This window comes from Cyprinodon tularosa, unplaced genomic scaffold (assembly GCF_016077235.1).
Source record: "Cyprinodon tularosa strain WSP-4 unplaced genomic scaffold, ASM1607723v1 ctg248, whole genome shotgun sequence".
In the NCBI taxonomy this organism is placed as follows: Eukaryota; Metazoa; Chordata; class Actinopteri; order Cyprinodontiformes; family Cyprinodontidae; genus Cyprinodon; species Cyprinodon tularosa.
The window spans coordinates 289600-314538 of record NW_024038921.1 but is presented as its reverse complement, the minus strand read 5'-3'; the positions used below and the strand labels follow the sequence as shown (position 1 = coordinate 314538).

At 38.2% G+C, this 24939-nt stretch overlaps 1 protein-coding gene across 3 annotated transcripts in view; it reads left to right on the top strand.

Moving 5' to 3' along the window:
* The window catches only part of LOC119785389 (RNA-binding motif, single-stranded-interacting protein 2-like), a 49886-nt gene that overhangs the window by 1037 nt on the left and 23910 nt on the right, over positions 1-24939 (top strand). For 2 of the 3 annotated variants that reach the window (XM_038288014.1, XM_038288015.1), the window contains exon 2: positions 22751-22917. In XM_038288014.1, coding sequence (XP_038143942.1) covers positions 22751-22917 — 167 coding nt within the window. The remainder of the gene's footprint in view (positions 1-22750; positions 22918-24939) is intronic. The other variant, XM_038288016.1, reaches the window with a different exon arrangement.

The window sequence follows — 24939 nt, the reverse complement described above, 5'->3', positions numbered from 1 at the left end:
GAATCTTACGGAAGAGGATTAGGGACACTGAATTTTTTTTTTAAACTTGACTAATTTTTAAATTTTATTTCAGTTTAATATGTGGGCAAAGAAATCAGAATTCTGACTTTAATCTCAGAACTCTGACATTTTTTCTCAGAATTCTGACTTTTTTAAAATCAGAATTCTGACTCTAATCTTAGAATTCAAACTTTAATTTAATCTCAGAATCCAGACTTTAAACTCAGAATTCTGACTTTAATCTCAGAATTCTGACTTTAATCTCAGAATTAAATTATTTTTTTTCAGAATTCTGACTTTAATCTCAGAATTCTGACCTTTTTCTCAGAATTCTGACTTTAATCTCAGAATTTTGGATCTTAATGTAGATGGGAACCATGAAGGAAGAGATGTGGGAGCACTTGGCTTCACTGAAAAAGATGTGAGTTGTTTGGGAGCGTAAGTAACACATTAGTGGAAAATTACGCAATTAGGCGACTTTTTATGTGCCCGAGGGGTCCCCGGTGATGCTGTTACATTAAAGGAAGAGCAGAGGGTGATCTCTAAACAGACGTGGCTAAGGCTTAATGCTAACATGTTTATTAGCTCTCAGGATTCAGTCAGAATCCTGAGATTAAAGTCAGAATTGTGAAAAGAAAGTCAGAATTCTGACTTTCTTTTCTCATATTATAATGAAATGAAATAAAATTTTTTTTTTTTTTTTCAGTAGCCCTAATCCTCTACCGTAGAATCTTTATATCAGTCATTTATAGAGAATTGTGTTTCTGTGCTTAGTTTTCATTACATACCTTTTACTACAGTGAGCTTTTAATACAGTCAAGCACTGAGGCTTAATTCATGTTTTTTTATGTACATTTTATATATATTCACAACCTTTTTGTTTTGTACCACTTCAAAGAAATAAAGCAACAAACAATATTTTATTAAATATTATACTACATTAAAAACATGAAAAAAACATTTTAAAATAAAAAAAGGGGAAAGCACTACTCTAAAGGCTTATATTCACCATTCAAGGCTTTATGGTTGGATGAGGATCAAATCTTGGACAAAATTTCAGATTTCCATGATCAATTACTGTATAATAGATGATATTATCAAATTTATTAGTTCAAATCAGTGGGTTTTACCTGCTGTCTACTGTTTACGCCAATGTTTTAGAAGAGGGTTAATCTTAATCCCACAATTTGTGTTTTTCCTGATACATATCAATGCATCTTGTTTTATTTATCTGTCTGTCTGTGTGCCTGTCTATACAAAAGCAAGAAGTGATAACTGAAGTCTAGCTTTACATTTCTTTTTCTTTATTAATCTCACTTGATACAGTAAATAGCACATTATTGAGGCTGGACGATATGGCCAAAACATCACATTTTATTTCCTAATTTAGTTTGATATCATTTTGATATCAAGATTAAGAAATATAAAAGCTTTAGAAATATGCCTGCTCAAACTTATAACAATTATTTTGCCATATTTAAAAAAAGTCATCCAACATTATATTACATTATAGAAATATTAGCTATAAAAACAACACATGGAAAGCCAGTCAGGGACAAATGCTGTATCCATAGATTGTAATGGTTTTTGAAATATCGAAAATGTGTTTAAAAGCGATATCATTGATATTAAAATAACTAATATTGCAATATCCATTAATATTGAAGTATTATCCCGATTTAATTGAGGCTCATCAAAAACGCCATCTCTGATGATATTTTTTCGTACTTATCTTTGAAGCAGAACACAGTGCACACCTTAGGTTTGACTTCCAATTGAATTTTTGCATGTAAAGGTGTCCCACAGGACACTGTCGTATTACTACTGCATGTCATTCCATTTAAAATAAATAATAACATAGCCCCTATATAGCGTTATAATTATTTCAAAATGCCCGCAAGCAAAATAAACATACTCACATGTATGTTAAACTAGTTCTGCTCATGGTTGATCTACCGCCACACAACAAATTCACACATGCGCCAAAAACTGCCGCTTTAAGAGAAGAAAATTGCTCTCCGCATGTGCTAGCACCTCCCGCGCACGCTTGGGATCATGCTCGGGATCTCACCGCATGCACGATTTTCTATCCAGTGATAGAAAATGTGACGCCATACCTCTGAAGCAATATTTAAATCTTACACTGACAATGAAGTATTTTTTCTTTTTCTTAAAACTAAGTCATTTAGATATAGTGCAACTCCACCTGACTATTAGACTGGACTAGTACTAGTTGCACTTTTATCCACGTGCTACATACTGCATTTCAACCTACACTTGTTTCTTTTAAGGATGTTTTACATTTCTGTGTATTACATGCACTTATTTTTAATGAGTTCAACATTACTTTAAAGCTACAGTGTGTAATAATTACAGGGATATACAGTCAGAAATGTAATATATTATACATAACTATGTTATTTATCATCATCTACGAGCTCAGCCTCTTAACCTTAATATTTGCGTTGCCTTAGAATTCCTTATTTATAATTACATAGGAGAGGGTCTCGCAGCCATGGAGGCAGACATCTTTGCGCTACGGCAGCGCAGAGCCAACAAACTAGCGATTGCGAGATCGCCATTACGCTCGAAAGTAACTACGGCAAGTTGAGAGAGATGAACTGAGACGGTACTGAACACACAGACTAATGAAATACTATCTGTAAAATTATCAATGTAAACAAATCTCATCACTTGAGAAGGTAGGTGATGCGGACGTCGTGGAAGACATTTTGTCCAGTAACGCTCGCCGTACTGTTGGGGGGGGAGAAGCGGTGGGGGGGAAATATTCATGTTGCTGCGGTTTTCAGTCTGGACGTTAGATGTCGCTGAAAATTACACACTGTAGCTTTAACAGTTTAGCTGATTGTTGCATGTGAAAAAAAATAGAAAAAAAACTGAAAATAAATACTGGACTTAATCTGAAACATTTACTCATTAACAGCAATATTTTAAAGCAGTTAGCATCAATTGGCACCTATAATAGTATCAATATAGCAGACCATGACCATTTTATTTTACCACTGATAACTAAATCATGCAGGAATTTGCATGTATAAGCCAGTTTTTTGTCGGTTTGCAGCTGCTCAGTTTGCTTATGGCTTGGCTCTGCCTGCAGTGCATGTTTTTGTGTGGTCATACACATAACACATCATCCCTGTGGACAATAATTTAATTAAACATAGCATATGGTGACCTTCCTTTCATTGGACCTACAGTAAGTAAGCCCCTTCCCAACCCCTATGTTTTCTGCTCTCTGACGGCTCCTGTGATCTCCTGGACTGTGAGAGGTATTTTAAAAATGTATATCAGCATATTGTCTTTCTTTGATCCTTGGCTTTGCCTAGCAGCTCATCCTCACAGATCCTATTTGTGCCTATCAGCAAAAAAACAAATACTCTTGTTTTTTTGTTTTGTTTTGTTTTTTACACTCTATTGGAAAGCTTTTCATTCGTTCTATTTAACTGATATTCCATTTTGAATAATTGACTTTATTCATTTTGATGTATCATTTCAAACATTAAAAAAGAACAAAAGAAAAAGAAAGACAAAAAGAAAAATATGAAACATTTAAACAAAAATGGTAATAAACAAACACAGACGAATACAGAAACTTTAAAACTTTAGTATTGATACCTTAGTATTCATGTGAATTGCATTCAGTTCCTGTATAGAGACTCTATAAACTATCAGAGCAGACAATGTTTAACTCACTGGAGTCAAATGAACCGTCTAATGATGCTCCTCATAAGAGAGTTCAATATGAGTGTGTAGCTGGTCTATAGATGTGGGCACCTGCAGGTTTATCACTAAATCCTCAATTTTCTATTTAGTATTATAAAAATAGTTATTCAATTTCTTCCTGACATTAAAATATTATAGGGAAAGAAGATTTTCAGTAATCACACGGCATTTTGATTAACTTCTTATTCTTTTTGAGTATTTGTGCAGCAGGAACTGAGCTAATTAATTCCTTAAAACTGCATTTATAAAGACATGCTTAAGAGAAGTTTTCCTGACACGATATGATCCAAACATTTGTTCAGACGTGAGCCTTTACTGATTTGCTTGAGCAAATTGAAATCTCACAGATCACACACAGTGATTAGAAATTTGTTTCTGTTGTAGCTAACACCTTTTTGTGTTAATGAAGAAGAGTTCCCCACATTTATGAAAACAAGATAGACCTGATGGAGAGGCAGATTTTTCTAGACCTCTGTTAAATTAAAGAATGCATGAATCTTAAACACACAGTGTGTAAAACTAAGAAATGAATAAAATGTTGCAGAAATATCGAAAGATAAAAGAATCAGAATATTAGAAAGACAAAACATGAAGTGATTTGATTTTGAAACCTCTGTCCTGATGTGACACCTACTTTGTGGAATGACTATTACCAGTAGTGGTTTTTGAAATGGGCAATATGGCTCATTACCCCAGAGCTCTGTTTTGCTAAGGGGTATACTGATAGAGGGATTTGTCTCCTTCTTAATGTGTTAGTTTTACTGTTTCTATATTCTTTTTGGTCTTTTAAAATTGTTATTTGCTGCTCTTTGACTTAAAGTTCAAAAAGAAAACACATACTTATAGTTTCTCGTTTGATGTATGTACAAAATTGAATATATCACAAGTGAAAACATTTCCAGCATATGATAGCAGACGACGCTTATTTCCTCATTGGGTCACATGACCCACTGAGACGCATGCCGTGACGAGTCAGGAAGTAGTCATTTTACATAGCGAGACAATGTTTATTTACCTTTGTGATGGAGTTTTTATCCTTTAACGAGTACGAATACGAAGCAATCAGAATCCTAGTGGTTTTATTAATGCTTGCTGGTTTATTCCTCACTGCTAATTGTTCTTTGATCTTATGCAGAGCTGGTGGAAGTTCATCTTTCCGAACATTTTCCAGATGGATCTGCGCTTTAATTAGTTTAGATCAGAGTCTAACCTTTTGTTTGAAGATTGGATCAGATAATTCGGATTGCTTCTGTGGTCCGCTGGGTTTGGTTCGGTTGGACGCATGCTGCTGCGGCCGGGCGTGAAGGCTGGCCGTCAGTGTTGGAGCCAAGTGTGCGGTGCTAGGATTTTTTGTTGTATGAAATAAAATATTTAATAAAAACAATAAACAATGCTTTGAATCAGCTTTATTTCCATCAGGTACTTATACAACAGAGAAAACAAGCCGTTTAAGCGTTGGTATATTGAATCCAACTGATGCTGTGGGAGTAGGGGTTGATGATAAAAGAATCTGCCGTGATCCAAACAGAGTTTGCTGTATCGGCTTGGACGCCCAAAGATTGTCTGGGTAATTTTTGGCTAATCTGTTTACTTTCCGGATCGAAATTCGATGCAAAACCGGGTCCTTCGGATAATTAAACATTCCTTTTCCCAATCGGAAGCCATTCCTACAATTGGCATTACTACAGAGGACCATTGTAATGACGTTTTAACAATCCTTTCAGAGTGTTTAACAATGCAGGAAGTAGTATTTCTATAAAGCCGTCGGAGGACGTTTGACTACACTGACGTCACTGCTGTGTTTTGTCACGTGACTGCTATAGAGGAACTAGTGGCGCCCAGTATACTGTAAAATTCTCTCGATTTTTAATACTTCGAGCATTTTTAGCTCGATTAAATCAGCCACATAGAGAAAAGAAAGGATAATCTACCATCACACACGATAAAACTGCTCAAGACGCACTCTTTTCTATTTGAACTTTATGATAGCTGAGTGAAGATGGGCAGTAATATTGACATTAAAAATGAATATGTAATCTAGTGTTCCTGGAAGGCTTTAGCTGTAAATCAATGACTCAGTATGGTTATTATTAAAGAAAGATGGAACTACAAGAACTTTTCTGTTGTTCCTGAGCAATGTAATATTACGCAGTTCCTTACTCAAAGTCCATTTTTTTTGCAGTCTGAGGCTGCAACAAACGATTATTTTGCAAATTGATTAATCTGTCGATTATGTTTTCAAATAACTTATTAATAATCGGATAGCCAAAGGTTAATTCAAGAAGATTTTTTTAATGTAATTAAACCACGTTAAACTAAAGCTTTTCCACTTGAGGAGTTTTGAATAGAATATATCGACAAACAGAAAACGTTTTTTTTTTTTTATCCAAAATGTTTATGTATATATATATATATATATATTTTTTTTTTACAATTTTGGTATAATAACTGCTCTAAGTGGGTCCCTTTGCATTTTAAAAATATAGCTTGTTGACCGTTAGATTGAAAGGTGGATAAGCAGTAGTGCGATGGACTGCCTTCTCTTTCTGCTGATTGAGCTTTAACCTATTTCTGTTTCCTGTGATGGTTTTTTTATACCTATATCCTGTATTGCTACGTATTCCTCATTTCCACTGATAGATCTGCAATCTGATAAATTCTCCAATCTTTCATAAATTAATTCAAGAAAACATAATATAAATGACTGTACCAGTAATTGTGGTTTTGATCCTTGCATAGATCTCCCAATGGTAGATACTACATGATGATCACATTAACGCATTTCTTTAAGACTGTCCGCAGAGTAAAACGATCTCTCTGAGTCATCACTTGTTAGTGCACATACCAAATGTCCTCCTATAGGTGTGGTAAAAATTAAATAACCAAATAAAAAATTGACTAAGGGACAAAATGACCAGTAGCCTGTCATTCACTTTTCTGTGTATGTAAAGGAAATGTGAACTGCAGCGTGTACCATGCCATGCCAAAGGAGGCATAAGTCCTGGTTGAAAGCCACCACACATGGAAGCTGCAGCAGCCAATACTGTTTCTCTTTTACTGTAAAAGTTGTTATGAAATGTGAAAAGGCCTCAGACTGTTAGAGAAAACCCATATTTGTTAGAAAAGATATCCCTTTATTATATTTTAAAGATCTGACCAATAACAAGCACAGGCTCCTTCCAGGTTTCACTTTCATTGGCTGTTTGTTTTGGGTGTGGTGAGCTGCTTTGTTACTGTAAGGCCCTATAAATGCACACTCAACTAAAATCAAGTTGCTGGTATGTTACTGGGATATTTTACCTCAAATGTTCATTACCATTTTGTGCTCCTGCCAAGTCCAAGTAAGTTTGTTTGCTCTTTTCTGATCGCTGATGTTATTAATAGCCTTTATGTACATTTTAGTCTCACTGATTCTCCTTTTTAATTTTCCTATTTTTTTCCATGCTTCTAGATTGTAAAAAAAAAACTTAAGCAATTAAAGAAAAGGGATTATTATAATTATATTATTATGATATAGGCTGCTCAGTGGCGAAGTGGGTAGCACTGCTGCCTTGCAGCAAGAAGGTTCTGGGTTCAATTCCCGGCCCAGGGTCTTTCTGCATGGAGTTTGCATGTTCTCCCTGAGCATGTGTGGGTTCTCTCTGGGTACTCTGGCTTCCTCCCACAGTCCAAAAACATTACTGTTAGGTTAATTGGCTTCTCTAAATTATCCTTAGGTGTGTGTGTGTGTGTGTGAATGGTTGTTTGTCCTGCTTGTCTCTGTGTTGCCCTGCGATGGACTGGCGACCTGTCCAGGGTGTACCCCGCCTCTCTGGAGATAGGCATCCAGCACCTCTCACAACCCCAATTGGGACAAGCGTGTCAGATAATGGATGGATGGATATTATAATGTATATATTATAATTATTTACCTAAATTAGTTAAATAATAATTTTGAATATGATTGGGGGAAAGGAAATCAATATCTGCCCTACAAAAGCACGTAACTTAATGTCCAAATGCGTAATACACCCATAAATGGAGAGAAAAAAGTTCCCTACATTTTCCAAGAGTGAGTGAAAAGGTGTAAAGTTTCTGTTTTACCCAAACTCAGCCGCCCCTCCCATGACTCAACTCCTCATTTCCTGACTCAAATAAATACAATTAATGCTCTCAGATGAAATTTAGCTCATTTCCACAAGAAAAAAAAACCTTACTGGCTTAGGAGAAATAACAACCTGCGGCGTCTCACTTCTAAAGGTATCATTGGTCTCAGTCACAGCCTCAACCGACGGCATGTTTTTGTAGTTTTCATTGTGATTTTTTGTTCTCTTCCTGGCAGGAGACCCTTTCAGCTGATGTCTACTTACTGCTGTGATTTAAAGCTCTGGATACCTTAACATAGATTCCACAGAGCCAAAGAGCAACTATAGATGAAAAGAGTTGAAGGAAATGCGTAGACTGGAGCACTGAGCTGTGACTCAGACATAAGAAGGTTGCAGTTTAAAGATCATTTGTTTGAAGTCTTCTAAGCCCTAAGAACAGCAGATGTAACCTTTCACTCGAAACTATGAAAGAATTCAGACACAACCAAACTAGGCTGTTATCAGTCATGCTCCTTTTCACCCTATTATTAGGCTAATGCCTTAACCTTTCTTTAAGCTGCATTACAACACTCAGGGTTTGACTGCTACATTTGGCAGAGGCTTCACATTCTGACATAAACATAAAGCTGACCATGTTTTGAAATGGACCTATCTCTGCTTTTTGTAAAGCTTTAACTGGATTGTACCATTTCTTTCCCATTTCCAGTTAAAAGTAAAAGAACAAACGACAAACAAATTGGCCTCCTCTGATTGAGCCAATTTGTAAGTGAATATCTAAGTATATTGCATGATTAACCGGAGTCCTCCCAGGAACTAATTGCATTATAGTTTTGTTTTGGTATTATTTTGCTTATTTAGAATAAAATGTCTATTTTCACTGATTATATTTAGGGAACCCAGGTAAAAAGGAATTGCTGACCATGCAGTGACAGAATCTAAGCTTCAGCACTAAATATTTAGACTGGGATTGATTACTTCAGTTTTAAAAGTAGTTCAAGCAGGTTTCTTTCTACAAGGCTAACATGAAGTGAAACCAGATGACTTATGGGAAGGAAAGAGTCTAAATTTAAAATGTTTATTTTTAGTGATTCTGTCTAAAATAATAATCTGCATACCTCTAAAATATAATACCTCTCAAACAAATTGACAGAACGGCACTAGGTTGACTGAAACTGAAAGCCTTGAACTGAATTTGAAAACTGCTGGAATCAAATTTCCCTTATTAGCTGGTTTACTTACACGTTGATCTTAGATTTATACGCAAACATGCAGATTTAAGCATGTACTATTGCGATATTTGTCTCTGTAGTGACACATTGGGGTCTAAATTGAAATGGAGCCTCACTGCTATTTGCCTTCTACTCTGTTGACTTAAGACCAGCGTACACTGTGCGATTTTCGGGACGAATTCACAGTCGTGTGAGTATTTTCCGATCGGACAGACTTTCAGCCTGATAATGCGTCGTGAGTCATGTAGTGTACAGGAGGTTATGACCGGCGATCAGCCTCTCACGACCGCCTCCTGATCAGGAATCGGGAGGTCGGGGGAATATCAAATATGTTGGATTTTCTCCTGACCGTCGTTGGCAAATATCTCAGGGTGCATGCGCAAACAAGGATTCTTCTTTTTATTCCTCCTCTCAGATGTAAACACATCAGCATGGCAGGGATGCAATGAGTGAAATGCAGCTCCGTCTGCAAAATTGACGGACCGCAGCAACCACGCCTGCTCAGCCACGTCCTTTTTCCATAGACGTAGTCACCCTTTCTTTCTAGGACTTTCAGCACAAAATTGCACAAATTGCCAAGGCAGCGCGGTTTACTATAGTGAGCTTAACATTCCCCTTCTATTTGTTTGGCTTCAGGATAGAGAGCTACAGAGTAGCTCCATCCCACTGCAGAGCTGAGTCCGACGTGGTTTTTAGTAGGGCTGCAACTAACGATTATTTTAATAATCGATGAAACGGATGATTATTTTTTCGATTAATCGATGAATCGGACAAAAAATATTTTTTATATTAACCTCTTTATTCCAAAATAAACATTTTAGACAGAACAAACAAGCACGCAAGTACAGGTTTCTCATTAACTGTACTGGTGCAATATGAAAAATAAATGTTTGTGTTAAAACTACGCAAACTAGCAAGTTAATTTATTTATAAAGTAAATGTAAACACTGCTTAAGCTAATTCAAATGAAATTAAAAGTAAAATAAGTAGCCAACCTTATCACTGTCTGTAACCTACTAACAAGGTAAGGAAAGCATCAGATGAGCTACCTGAGAAACTAACGTTACATTTCCCCTCTTTAAAACCAAACAAACATGGTGGTTCCATGCCATGTTAATTTCTTTTGGAAAAAAGTTGCATGTTATCACTTTTTTCGCTTTACAAAGCGCAGGCTATTTTAATTATTGTGATCAATTTGTGCCGTCAATCCCGGTGCATGCGCGCTTCATTTGCAGTCTGGACGCTGAGGCTCTGACTGCAGCGCTGAGAGGGACTCCTGCGGGAAAACTCGGTTGGGGTGGGGGAGGCGCCCCACGGCAGAGTAGGAATGATACATGCTTTCACTAAGAGTCCCAAAAGCCGCCAGTGACACCGAAAAAAGTCGCCAGATTTGTCGCTAGTCGCCTTTTTGAAAAATAGTCGCTGATTTGGCAACACTGCACCTGCGGCGCTGACTCGCTCTGCCATGTTTTTTTTCTTCCTCTTTCAGTCAAGAGGCAGTGATGACGGCGCGGCGGATGACGCAATAATCGCGCGACACAACTAATCGATGATGAAATTCGTTGCCAACGCTTTTAAAAGTCGATTTTTATCGATTTTATCGATTCGTTGTTGCAGCCCTAGTTTTTAGTCACACAGTGTGAGCAGGTAGATCGCATCAGAGCGTAAGGCCGAACATAAATCGTGAGCTGTGAGCAGCAGATGCGTGCAACGATTGAAAACAAATTGAACAATGTACGCTCGGCTTAAGCTTCCTCTAAGGTCATATTCATACTTCATAACTGGTATTTTTGGGAACACAATTTGGGCTCATATCCTAAAATGGAAGGGTGAGTGCTAAGAACTACACCTAGCTTTTATTAGAAAGAACTCTTGTCCCTTTAGTCTACTAAAGTCTCACATGTTCTGAGCATGTATAAATATTTTATTTATCATGCCTCTCTCTACATTTCAGTTGAAAGACCATTACTGTGTCAGTTGTTAAAACGATGCTTTAATTAGGCCATTTATCCTGACTTTGAATCTGTGTGGCAGCTGCAGAAATTGTGTTTTTTAACATATTTAACTGCTTATTTATGCTTATACATCACAAAACTGTCCTTGAGTCAGAGCTATGAGAACATTTCATTTTAATAGTTACAGTCACTTGTTTAGGTGTGCATCTCTAGGTTCCCTTACAATTATGCGACTGAAATGTGAACATATACGTTTCCCGCCAACAGACCGGAGGCAACCTTTGCAGTCAGGGCCGCAGTGGCCAAAGGGAGGATCTTAAACGTCGGCTCTGTCAATCCAAACCGGCTGGGGTTTTTTGTTTCTACATTATAAAAGCCATAAAAGCCCTGGTACGAAGTTGCTGCTATTAGTGCGTTTCCACTCCACCGCAGGTGACAACGTGAGACTGGGTCAATCAGACACTTTGAACATCATGTGCTGATATTTACAGAACCCCCTTATATGAAAAAAAAGAGAAATTAGAGTGGGCTAAGTCAGGAAATATGCTTGAAAGAAAGGAGAAATAAATAATTGGAGTAGGGAAGAAGAAAAAAGTACAATTTTGAATTAATTGACTGAGTCTCTCCATTGCTTTGAAGTTAGGTCTTACAGGGTAACCTAACATAAAACCTTTAAGAGTGTTGTCCAGGGAAATGTGACTGCACTGGTAAAGGGTTTAAATGACGCATCACAAAGCAATGCATCTAAAACCTTTGGGTTGACATTTTAGTTTCTTAGAACACGGCCTCAAGAAAGCTTTAATGCAACCCTTTTTATTGGCAGACATGTTTTTTTTTTTTTTTTTACCAGGTCTGCTAAGGTGAGCACAAAATCTCTTGTCTGTTTCCACCATTATAGTTTTATTTGGGAACAATTACAAAGTGGAAAATACCACGAACAGCTACTGTTGTTCACCTCTCTACTTTTGTTACCATCCACTTTAACCTTGGTGAAACATAAAGTAATTGGTTTAAGGAAGTCTGTAGGAGCCTGCTACCTCTGGCCAATCACTTAGGCATTTAGGGAGTTGAGGATATAGATAACATAAGGAAGCTTATTTTTTTGATACAATAATATAAACATTAGGGGTGTGCAAACTCGGAAAACAGGTCATAAAAGAAGCTTTTTTCCCTAGAAACACTGGCAGCTGTGTCCACATTTTAAGTTCTAGATTTCCTTTTAGATTTTTAAAAATGTTTAATATAAACTGATTTTTTTTTTAGGATTGTGGTTATAAATGGGACAACGGTCCCGTTGGGATAAGTTTTGTTAATTTCATATCTATCTTTAATCTTAAAGGGTTTAACATTTAGGATGTGGACTCAGATAAAAAGGTTTTATAAAAAGAGATTGATTCACACAAACTCTCGAAAATGTAACTACATTTCCAAAGCATTGCCTGGTCCCATGAATCTGGATTTCTGTGGCAACTTAAGGATGATGGGTGTAAAGTTGCGGAGAACATCTCCTTTGGATAATACCCTTTGCACCAATTAAGAATTGCTTAAACATAACAGCCTAATTGAGTGTTATTCCTCTCTATTTGTGACTACAGTGCAGCCATCTGCTGATAGCTACTTCCTGTTGGATAAAGTATACTTATACTATGTCTTGATTAGGGATGCACGATATTGGGATTTTGGCCTATATCTGATATGCGGATATTTTAAAACTCATGTAGCCGATAACCGATATTGATACTGATGTTAAAGCTGGACAAACATAAGTAGTAATTGAAAATAGCAGTTTTGTTATCCATTTCTGACACTTTGAAAGATAATATACTTAATGATAATATATATACTTAATGATGATAATATATTTTCATATGCTGATATCAAATTTATTTTTAAAAACGCGGTATCGATCTATTTTACTTTCAAAATCTCATGAAATTTCATCGTTCTGTTACAAACTCTCGTGATATTTTGCAAATTCTTGTGAGATTTTGTTAGTAAAATAGATCGATACCATATAGCATTATTTCATTAGTAGAAGAGATTGATATGGTGTTTTTAAATGGCAATATATCAGCATATGAAGATATTGTGATATTTTAATGTATCAATATCTTTTCCCTCGTCTTTAGAAGTTTTTAAGTCTGTAAAAAATAAGTTTTTTAGGAAGAAGAAGAAGTGGTATTTTTTTTTTTTTTAGACTTTAGAAACTTAGAAGCTGATCAAATATCGGGTTAAATATCGGTGGGGTGGCCGATGTCCGATATTCAGTTTTAAGGCCGATACAGGCAGATACCGATAGGGGGCCGATTATATCGTGCATCCCCAGTCTTGATCATAACAATGGGGCCACTGTGCTCCAATGGCCCCTACAGTCACTAATATCTTAACCCAGTAGAGCATCGTTGGGAGATGCTGCAACAACTGCAAGAAGCTCTCAGGTCCTGATAGACCAAAAATCTTTATTGAACTTTGCTGAATATGTTGGAGTCAGTTATGAGTGCAAAATGACATTCAACCCAGTGTTACATGGTAAGTGCCTCAATTTGCTCCACACATCATTCATAACAATGACAACAGGAGACAAATCAGGAAGTAGAGGTGGGTAGAACACCCAAAAATGTACTCAAGTAAGAGTAGCACAGCATCAACATAGTGGCCCTCAAGAAACTATTTAAGTAAGGGTAAAGAACTATATGGTAAAAGTGCTTCTCAAGTAGAGTTTGGCATCGATAATTGATCTTAACTGATTCCAAACTTGCATATGCAAAACCCAGATATCGGACTCAGTGCCGAGAGATGCCGCTGGTCGGATTTGTCAGTGTAGAAGAAGAACTCCCTTGTTGCACAGTGTGTGAGGTTTTTAAATCATTCTCATCTCTTAGATGTTTTTAAGTTAATCAGCCCTCATAAGGGGGCTGACCGACCTTAAGATTCCTGATGAGGATGTGGTCACGAGAGGCTCATCACCCCTCGTTACCGCCTGTATACTACACAAACAAGGATGCATGATGAGGCCGAAACATCTATTCGATCCAAAAAATTCTCTCACGACTAGAGAATCGACCCAAAAAGGGCAAAAACTCTTACAGTGTATGCCCGGCATAATACCAGAGAAGAAGAATCTGCAGAAGTGTGTGCACAGACATCTGTTTGTGCTGCGGCATTTAAAAATGTGGCTTTAATTTCATGAAGATATTACCAATTGGCTACCTGTGACACTAGCTATGGTAGTATAATATGCAAAGGATGGCACATTGGTGAAGCGATTAATCCCAATGGGTGTCAGAGTGAGAGGATCGTCTTCGAGCCGCTGCACCGATGTAACATTAGGCTCCCTGAGGGAATTTGTTCCTCGGCTAAAATCGTAGCGCGGCTTCTGAAGGGAGAGCTGCGCCTTTTCCTACTTTCTTCCTCTTACTTTATGTCTGGACAGATACCTGCCTCATTTCATATCTAGATCTGCCTTACCTCATAATATTTTGTAAGTGTAACTTCATCTGTTTATTTTAGTTCATTTGGAATCTGTTTTATAAGATAAAACTTACAAACTAAGTACGAAAGCTGATACGGAAGCTGTTCCTCTGTGCGTAAAAAGCAAATCATCAGTACTTCCATGTCTAGTTGAGTGGAGCTGAGGTGCAGTAAACGATGCTGTAGATTTAAACTCTGTCAGGATGCCTTTCTGCTGCACTGCTTCTTTCTCCAGCTATTCTTCTTCTTAAAAGAATTGGAATCGAGAATCGATAGCAACCGGAATCGGAACAAGGAATTGGGAATCGGAACTGGAATTCTTCTAATTCAAAAGATGCCCAACTCTCAGTTGTCAAGTAATACTTCCTAACATTTGATTTAATAACTTGAAAGTATGTTATCAGGCCAAGGAAAATATACAGTTCTGTACAAACTCTGCTATTTCTTTTTTTATTGAAGTAAGAAAATATAATTCAAACAAATAAAACAGTTGCTGAAAAACAAAATAAGGCAGAAAATTTTTCCACATTATTTTATTTTCAATCTTAGATTAGATAATTGCTGTATGGGCAGTTATGTTTGAACTGGTGCAATAAGTTGCTTCTCATTTCTTAAACAACCATGTCAAACAACACATCATGGAAAACATGTCAGTCTGTTTCAGAACTGTCAAATCATTTGAATGCATCAGGCAGAGGGAAAATGCAAGGGCATTGCAGAAACCACCAAAATTGGGTTAAGAACTGTACAACTCATTACTAGAAACTGGAAGGATACTGGGGACGCATTGCCTTTAAGGAAAATATGTGGGTGGAAAAAAATCCTGAGTGACGTATTGACAAACATTTGGTGAAATCCAACCAAAGGAACAATAGAACTCCAGGCTATGTTTAACAGTGAAATGAAGAGCATTTCTACACGCACAATGCAAAGGGAAATCATGGGATTGGGACTGAACAGCCGTGTGACCTTAAGAAAACTGCTAATCATGGAGGACTCTGGAGCAATGGAAGAATGCAATATGGTCTAATGAGTTCAGACTTACCCGTTCCAGAGTGATGGAGACATCAGGAAAAGAAGAGAGGCAGGTGGATAGATGTTCCCATCATGTCTAGAGACTCCTGTCCGGTCTGTTGGGGCATTGCTATGATATGTGGAGGCTGCAGTTGGATGTGCTTAAAGATTGAGGTCAACTGACTACCTGAATACATTGAATTACCAGGTTATTCCATCTATGGATTTGTTCTTCACTGATGCCACGGGCATATTTCGAGATTGCAAAAACAGGATTCATCGGGCTCAAATTGTGAACGAGTGGTCCAGGGAGCGTAAGACACAATTTTCACCCATGGATTGGCCACCACATAGTCCAGACCTCAACCACATTGAGAATCTGGGATGTGCTTGAGTAGGCTTTCCTCAGCAGACAGACCATCAGTACCTTCATCAATGCAAGCTCTTTGTGAAAAATGAATGCAGCACTGGATGGAAATAAATCTTGTGATGTTGGAGAAGCTTATCGAAACAATGCCACAGCGAAATCAAATTTAAAGACGGTCAAACGAAACAGTGTGTGTGTGAACTTTTTAAAATCTGCTTTTTACTACGTATTCACTTTACTGATAAATATTAGTATTAAACATCAGAGTTATGACATTACATAAAAGTAAAAAGTACATTGCTTTAAAACTTCTCCTAAAATCTAATTTGGCAGAGTACACTTTAAGATGTCAGAAATGATTTTCTTTATTTAACTTTTTTATTTAATTACAGTATGCTTCATAATCATATGTTTCTGTTTGCATTAGCTCTAAAGCAGTGTATAAATTACTTATACTACATTAGCTGGGCAGCTTCAGTGTTTTTGTTCAAACCCAGCTCTTGTGCTGCAGTGAGTCTACTGTTACTGAACCCTGCTGTATTGCCACCTTTGCCCCTCTGGCATTTTGCCATCTATATGTTTATCTCTCTGTGTTTACCGTGTCAGATTCTTTGGATCTGTCCTCAGCGTGAGCGCCAATAAAATCAAGCAGGCAAGGTTAACAGGTAGAAATGCAGCCTGGAGTCCTTGGAGAGAGCACAGCTCTTAGAAATGTGATGCCAAGTACAGCGGTTAATGCCAGACGCTCAGTGTGTCTCACATTTTGTTAGATCTCAGGCCGAGCTGCGGGGCCAGTGTTTTCAGATATCTGATTTCTGGCTCTCCAGCTCAACCCGACCTGACTTAAAAGCTTTGCATGCATGTGGATTTGCGCACAGCATGTGTGTCAAGGTGTGACCGGCAAAAGTCAGACAATCCGAGGGTTACCAGACAACCATAAAAGCACAAAAAAAAAAGGGGAGGGTTGAAGACAGACAAAGAGGAGGACTCAGGAACGAGTTAGGGCGTGAGTTTGGTGTCCCTGTCACCTGGTTGGAATGCAGGTCTTCTTATTGGTGATAAGATCACGAGCAGACACAACGGATTTCCTTCCTGCGCCTGTAACATTGGCAACATCTTTAAAAGACACGGAGTTCAGCCACAATCCCCTCAAGCTAACACAGAAACATTTTACAATTTAACAAATAACATGCTTCTACTTTATTTGGTAACTGTAACTGAAGTTTCCATTTTGCCTTTTAAGTATTGCTTAAAGAAAACCAGCTAGGGACATACTGAAAGCTGGGTCCTCAGTCAATCCAGTCATAAATCTATACCTAAGCATGTAGTGTAAGCCAGTCAGCTGGTAGGACAGTTGTATCTCTTCCCCCTCCCCGCCTGAGGAAATGGACAGGAGCTTCAGCAGAGAGCGGGATGGTAAAGGAAAACAGACCTCCCAGCAGCCAGGAAATTCAAGGAATCCCATGGGTCATATCAGGGTCAGATGGAGAAGTCTCACAGGGAGAGAGGGAGATAAAACAGTGGTGTGACACTAAAAGGGGAGATTTACCAGCAGTAGCCCTCCACTGATACACTATATTGCCAAAAGTATTTGCTCACCCATCCAAATTATTGGAATCAGGTGTTCCAATCACTTCCATGGCCACAGGTGTATAAATTCAAGCACCTAGGCATGCAGACTGTTTTTACAAACATTTGTGAAAGAATGGGTCGCTCTCAGGAGCTCAGTGAATTCCAGCGTGGAACTGTGATAGGATGCCACCTGTGCAACAAATCCAGTCGTGAAATTTCCTCGCTCCTAAATATTCCACAGTCAACTGTCAGCTGTATTATAAGAAAATGGAAGTGTTTGGGAACGACAGCAACTCAGCCACGAAGAGGTAGGCCACGTAAACTGACGGAGCGGGGTCAGCGGATGCTGACGCGCATAGTGCGAAGAGGTCGCCAACTTTCTGCAGAGTCAATCACTACAGACCTCCAAACTTCATGTGGCCTTCAGATTAGCTCAAGAACAGTGCGCAGAGAGCTTCATGGAATGGGTTTCCATGGTCGAGCAGCTGCATCCAAGCCATACATCACCAAGTGCAATGCAAAGCGTCGGATGCGGTGGTGTAAAGCACGCCGCCACTGGACTCTAGAGCAGTGGAGACGCGTTCTCTGGAGTGACGAATCGCGCTTCTCCATCTGGCAATCTGATGGACGGGTCTGGGTTTGGCGGTTGCCAGGAGAACGGTACTTGTCTGACTGCATTGTGCCAAGTGTAAAGTTTGGTGGAGGGGGGATTATGGTGTGAGGTTGTTTTTCAGGAGCTGGGCTTGGCCCCTTAGTTCCAGTGAAAGGAACTCTGAATGCTTCAGCATACCAAGACATTTTGGACAATTCCATGCTCCCAACTTTGTGGGAACAGTTTGGAGCTGGCCCCTTCCTCTTCCAACATGACTGTGCACCAGTGCACAAAGCAAGGTCCATAAAGACATGGATGACAGAGTCTGGTGTGGATGAACTTGACTGGCCTGCACAGAGTCCTGACCTCAACCCGATAGAACACCTTTGGGATGAATTAGAGCGGAGACTGAGAGCCAGGCCTTCTCGTCCAACATCAGTGTGCGACCTCACAAATGCGCTTCTGGAAGAATGGTCAAAAATTCCCATAAACACACTCCTAAACCTTGTGGACAGCCTTCCCAGAAGAGTTGAAGCTGTTCTAGCTGCAAAGGGTGGACCGACGTCATATTGAACCCTATGGATTAGGAACGGGATGTCACTTAAGCTCATATGTGAGTCAAGGCAGGTGAGCAAATACTTTTGGCAATATAGTGTATGTACCAATTATCAGATGTGCAGTTTTATTGAGAATAAACCACTTTTTGTTCCATTAGAGCATGAATTACTCATACTTTGTTAGAGTCAAAGATTAAAAAGTCAATAGATTTTATTTATTTAAGAGCAAAAATCCACTTGTGAGTATTACAAAAGACAGCTTTTTAAAGATACACATTTTGTCAGTTTGATGGAAGTTCATGTAAAGGTGCTGGGAAATCTTCTATTTATAGAGATGCTCTTGATTTTTTTTATATTTAGCTTGGTGTTATAAATAATCCAGTGCTATTTGCATTCTGTTGTGGAAAGAAAGAAAAAGGAACGCTGAGCTTTTAAATGAGTTTAGCCATTGAAAGCGTTATACAGCAAACATGTGCCAGAAAGCTCAGTTTAGAAACGGTTGAATCTGGAATAAAGCATTAATCAAAACCAACCCAAAAAGTTCTCCATTATGACAATCTAAATGTAAGGGTCTGCAGTCATCTAAGGGTTATAAAAATTAATTACAAACAATCTTTATAGAGAATTTGTTCAGTTCGAAATTTTTACAATAAGAATATATTCCTGTCAAAAATGAAACATTTTGCTAATATCATATTTTTTGGGTTGATGTAATTATCAGCTAATAATCCTAGTTATGAAAACACACTTTAATACAGTTACAGTTAAAATGCAATTCTTTTTCCTTTGCATTTTTAAGGCATAAAACATTTTTTAATCAAAGTATAGGCATCTCAAGAATTTTCTTATGAAGATACCTATAAAAGTTATGTATTTTATAAAATATGTTCTACATGTTTTAATGTGATACATTAAGACATTTGTATTAAACTAGATATCTCAGATGTCTCTGTATTTAAAATGATACGCGGGTTTAGTGTTTTGGGCTCAAAATAACGACAACCTTTTATAATCTGTAATGTTTGTAGTTTCACTACCGTAGCATTTTATGATGTTTTTATTATATCACTACTATACCTGCTGACAAACAGAATGAGAAAGCACTGGGGTTATTAAACTGGATCAAATCACCAGAGCATTACTAAAAACTTTACTTACCAAAACCATCCACCTATAATGAACTCACACTGATCATTATTAAGTTTAATTTCCCCACTCAGGCTTTTAAAGCTCTTATGACTTATGAAACTAGTCTAGATTGAATGAACAAGAATGTGTGTGTGTGTGCCTTTAGTTGAAGCCGGATGATTTAAGGAGTGTTGTTGCAATGACATGCTCTTGGTTTTGTCTGGAGTATCACTGGGACTTGGCACTCTGGTAAAGGCTGTATGAATGAGATTAAAGGTCTCTGCTTTCCTGTTCTTTCATTCACAAATTAGCCGCCTTCAGACCATATTCATTGGGAATTACACTGTGAGACGACAAACTCCTGCTGGCAGTCTGTGTTTACCAAGCAGTTTGGAAGTTGGTCACACAAAAGATATTAAGAATAATCAAAATTAAGAAAAATATATATTTTTAGAATAAAATTACCATTGTCTATGGTTTAAGAAGTTAATTTGTTGTGGAAAAATTAAAAGAATTGCTTAATTTCAAATAGAATTCACTCATAAATCTATTCTATCATATCTAATTTTGACTTTAGCTGTCGGTCATTTTAAGACATAGTTGAGATATTTACAATAAACTACAAAAAAAAAAAAAAATACCATTTCTCCCCACCTGGCATTAAATATTAGTTGTATTTCTTTCTCTAGAGTCACATGCCTACACATTTTCTGCAGCATCCTATTGCATTGGAGCTACATCTTTATGTATTTTATGGTGCATCTCAAACACAGGACTGTCTGACATTACAGAAAAATATTATATCATCCAAGATATCAGAAAAGACTTGTAGGTCTCCATCATTAAGTGTTAAAACCAGATGCCTAGAGATTTTTTGTTCAGACAAGTTAATATACACTTTAACACAGTCTGGAAAAAGCTAAGAGAACAAGATGTTTTGGTGCAAATATGGGTATCAGTTACAGAACAAAAGCCCAAAACATGCTGGCTGAAGTGGATAGGAGGGCATCAGGAGGAAGCTTTAAGACTTAAGGAAAAAACATTGTGGGGCAATATTAAGCAAACATCAGATAGCTTTAGCACAAAGGATTTTTCTGCAATGAAAATTACTCTAAGCACTAGATATAGTCTTTAAGACAACAAAGTCAGTGGTTTGGACTGACCCTTAGAACGGCTTGATCTCAGTCTCACTGGGAATATTGGACAGACCTTAAAAGGCAAGGGGGGCTTCAACCCTAACTCCCTTTACACAGGTTCTGACAGAAGGAATGGGAAAAAAACTTCAGCAAATTAGTGTAAGAAAATCCATTCCTGATGCCAGTCAGGAGTGGGCACAAGTATACTTATGTCAGCTTCTGAATTGATATTGGAGTTTAAAAAGTACTTGTAAATACAGCTGTATGTATGTGGAATTCCAATGTGTGTGCTTGTTCTACATGTGAATAAATGTAGGAATCTATGGAATGTGAAATATGGTAGGAGATAATACAAATGATCTTTTTTTCTTCTCCTCCTGAGAACAAGGAGCCTCTGTGTCACCTGTCTGTCATGGCAGAGCATCAGTAGAGGTTAAGGGTCTTTCTCTTTTTTGCTTTCTTGCTGTCAAACAAGCAGAGGTCAGAGGAGCTGTCTTTGCCTCACGAATGGTTTATAATTGGTGGAGTGGGCTGATGTTGTAGGTGGTCCTTGTTTGAGCATGTCATCCTGCTGAGCTTTTCCTAAACACTACCAGGTTGACAGTGACCTCTTTTCTCTATTTAATTAACCCATTGTCCTCTTTTTGCCTCAGTCAAATCAGTTAATATATCTTCAGCTGATTTCTTCACCTCATGCCAAAGACATTTGCTTATTTCTTTATGCCAAATCTCAAATGAAGTAATCCAAAATTGTGAAAGTAAAAATCCCATAGAGAAATCTACTAGAATCATTTCTGAAAAAGAGAGTTCCTGTTAATTAATTAAAAGGCAGAGAAAGTAAAACAAAGCCAGCTTAATTTATTCCATCAAAATAAACATATGTGTGATTATATAACTTTTTTTTTGTCTCTTAAGACAGCCACAGTCCCATGTTAAGATGAGGTTATGAGATGCACCAGTCATTGTGCAACATCCTTTTATGTTGCTTGTGTTAAGTCATGGGCTTGTCTACCACTAGAGCTCACGAATTGACACCACTGTATTGACCGATTTTGTGTGCACAATCAAGGGATCTGACTTTGGTTTCATTCCCTGGAAATTAAAGGAAATTGCAGCTACTCTGTCATTTAAAAAGTTGAAATACTGCCATTAAAAGTAAGAAATACAGAGGTCAATACAGATGTTTGCCAATTGACAAACGTGCTGTTGACATTATGTACAAACTGCTCGCAGTGTTGTTATTTCTATCTTGGTATTACCTTTGTGTCTCTTGTATTTGTTTTTTATTTAGCTTGAATGTAACCCTGGTTCTGACTTTTGCCTGTTTCAATCTTTTTGTTCCTCTTCATAAGTTTTAGATTAAAGATATCAGATGTTAGAGATTGAGCAAAATGCAAGTTTGAGCAAATGTTAAGAATTCACCTTTGGACAATTTGCCTTTTACTTGTAAAAAGTCCATGAAATTGTTGGATTAAACGTGAAGCCTAGCATATTTAGCTTCTAGTGTATCATTAATTTCTTTTTAAAAGGACTAAATGAATGTTTCCTGGTATCCTTAAATCAGTGTACAAATACCTTCACTAGTAAGAAAGAAGTTACCCAACATTGAGAAAGCATAAGAGGCCCCATTTTCCCTGCATGGAGCAGTCAGCCAAGAGGCCCCACATTCCACTTCAGCATACTGTATTAAAGAGTGTTGACATGCGGGCTGCATGATATCAATTTTCACAGCTCCCACATAATCAACTGTTTGATGCAGGAGTACTTTCCGTCTCTCCACATGTGAACATTCTGCTTAAGGATTCTCAAATCTATTGTCAGCGAATAACAAATGCCAGTAAGTTTTCACATAGTGAATATCTCATAACTGTCTTCTTCTTTGTTTTTTTCCCAATTCCAGCAGGCCTATGTGTCCTCCAGCCACCAGATGGCACCCCCAAGTCCCAACACAAACAGTAGTAGCAACAGCAGCGGTGGAGGCGGAGAACAGCTCAGCAAAACAAACCTATATATCCGTGGCCTCCATCCAGGAACTACAGATCAGGACCTGGTGAAGCTCTGCCAACCGTGAGTGATTTTAGACCTTTCATCAACTTTTTGTATTCCTGAAAGATGCCTTATAGACAAGTTTGCCAGCCAGAACCATTGAGGCCGCCATTTTTGTATGTTTCTGCTAAGAACTTAAGGGAGTGATTTGAAAAGTGCTCCATGGTGTAAAACTACCATTCTGGTGTCTTTTCTGTAGAAGCAGGTTACTTCAGAATGAGGGAAATGAACCAGCTTAACTTCCTAGTTACATATACCCCTTTCCAATTGTGTGGAAAACCCATTTAATTCAAGGAACAATAGGCTTTTAGTGGCAGTGGGAAAAGCTCACTGACACGTCTACCCAGGTCAAACAACTCTGCAAGTGACCCGTGTTAAATTGCCTGGGCTCTGATCGGCATGTTGTGGGAACACCAAACCCTGCCCTGCCCCAGTCGCTTCTGATCTAAGAAGCTGAAAAAACTCTGATTACATTCAATAAACATGGCCCAGCACTGGTGAGAGGGATTCGGACAGATAAAAGAGCGAAACAATAAAGAATACTGACTATGCTCTTGCTCCAGCCCATGTTGCTCTCCATTATTTACTTCCCTGATTTCTGTCCCCCCATCACCAACGCTCACCCAATGTGATGGTGTCACCAGACACACAGTGGTAGAAACAGTGGCCATGCAGCTTGCCAGCAGGGGGTCAAAAGCTGAATGTTAGTTGGTCATTCCGGTTTTGAAAAACCCGGGTTTTCAGTGTGAGAGCTGCTTTAATTAAAGGTACCCCATGCTCCCTATGAGCATAATCTGACTGGTTAACAAAAACTTAAGATGGTTTCAGTCTAGTTCTAGATGGTTTTACCACAGCAGGATTAACACATCATCATCAAGTACCATCATGTAAAGTAAGTAGAATGTTCTTAAATAGAGATAGTGAAGCAAAATGATATTTGATGGTTTACTAAACACGTGACTGGCACCAAACCTGTTCTTAAGCCTTCCGGACTTTTTTCAATGAGCAATAGCCATGATTATAATGTAGCTGTACTGTTAGGTTGTTTGTGCTTTTGACTTGACTGGTGCATCCTTGTGGCTTCTGGCCTAAGGTTAATTTACTGAACATATGATAAAAAGCATATATAACTCAGTCTATGCTGACAGACCATAAACACTAGGGATGGAACGGTTTATAAAAACCGTCCGAACCGTTCTGTTCGACTATCTCGGTTCCATTCGCGTGTGTTGCGTTCGGTTCATGTGCTGCTCCTTTTTCTCATAGGCAAAGCGTATACACTCCAGAGGAGAAGGTGGCGTTACTTTGACCAAAGCCAACCACCCGTAGTAAACAAGAAGAAGAAGCGAAGCAGCGTAGCTGGGTGTAGCAGAAAAAAATCCGTTGTTGTGGAGAACTGTGTGGGTATGGCGAGTGGGAAAGAACTGGAGTTGGAAGACGCGCCAGCAGCACTTTATAGGTCTGCTGTATGAGACCACTTTGCATTTAGAGTGACCTACGATGACGGCAGAAAGAAAGTTGTGGATAAAAGTGCAACAATGTCCAAGCATTGTGCAACACATTTTGTTTATGGTAACAGCAACACAATTAACATGTCAGGCTAACAATCAACATATACCGAACCGAACAGAAAACCGTGACCACGAAACCGTGAACCGAACCGAACCGTGGATTTTATGAACCGTTCCACACCTAATAACACCCAAAAGCTACATTAACATGGATACAAATAATTGGATTGAAACCCTGATCAGATCAAAATTGTGTCATGTCTGATCAGAAAGAAATGTCATTCTTAATGAGAGAGGTGGTTTTCTCCGATCACCATTCCGTTTGGTCTTCATGTACACACCCATTAGGATGTTTTGAGTAAAATCATCCCTGTGCATGTGTGCAACATCAGCGTAATGCTTTTCTCTGTACTAGCCTTCATTCACTGGCTCATGGTCCAGGATAAAGGAGGCCGCCCTCTAGCCCTGTAGATAATGAGCTTTAGCATAAGCTACTGTACTGCTGAGACATTAACTAAAATGACCACTAAAA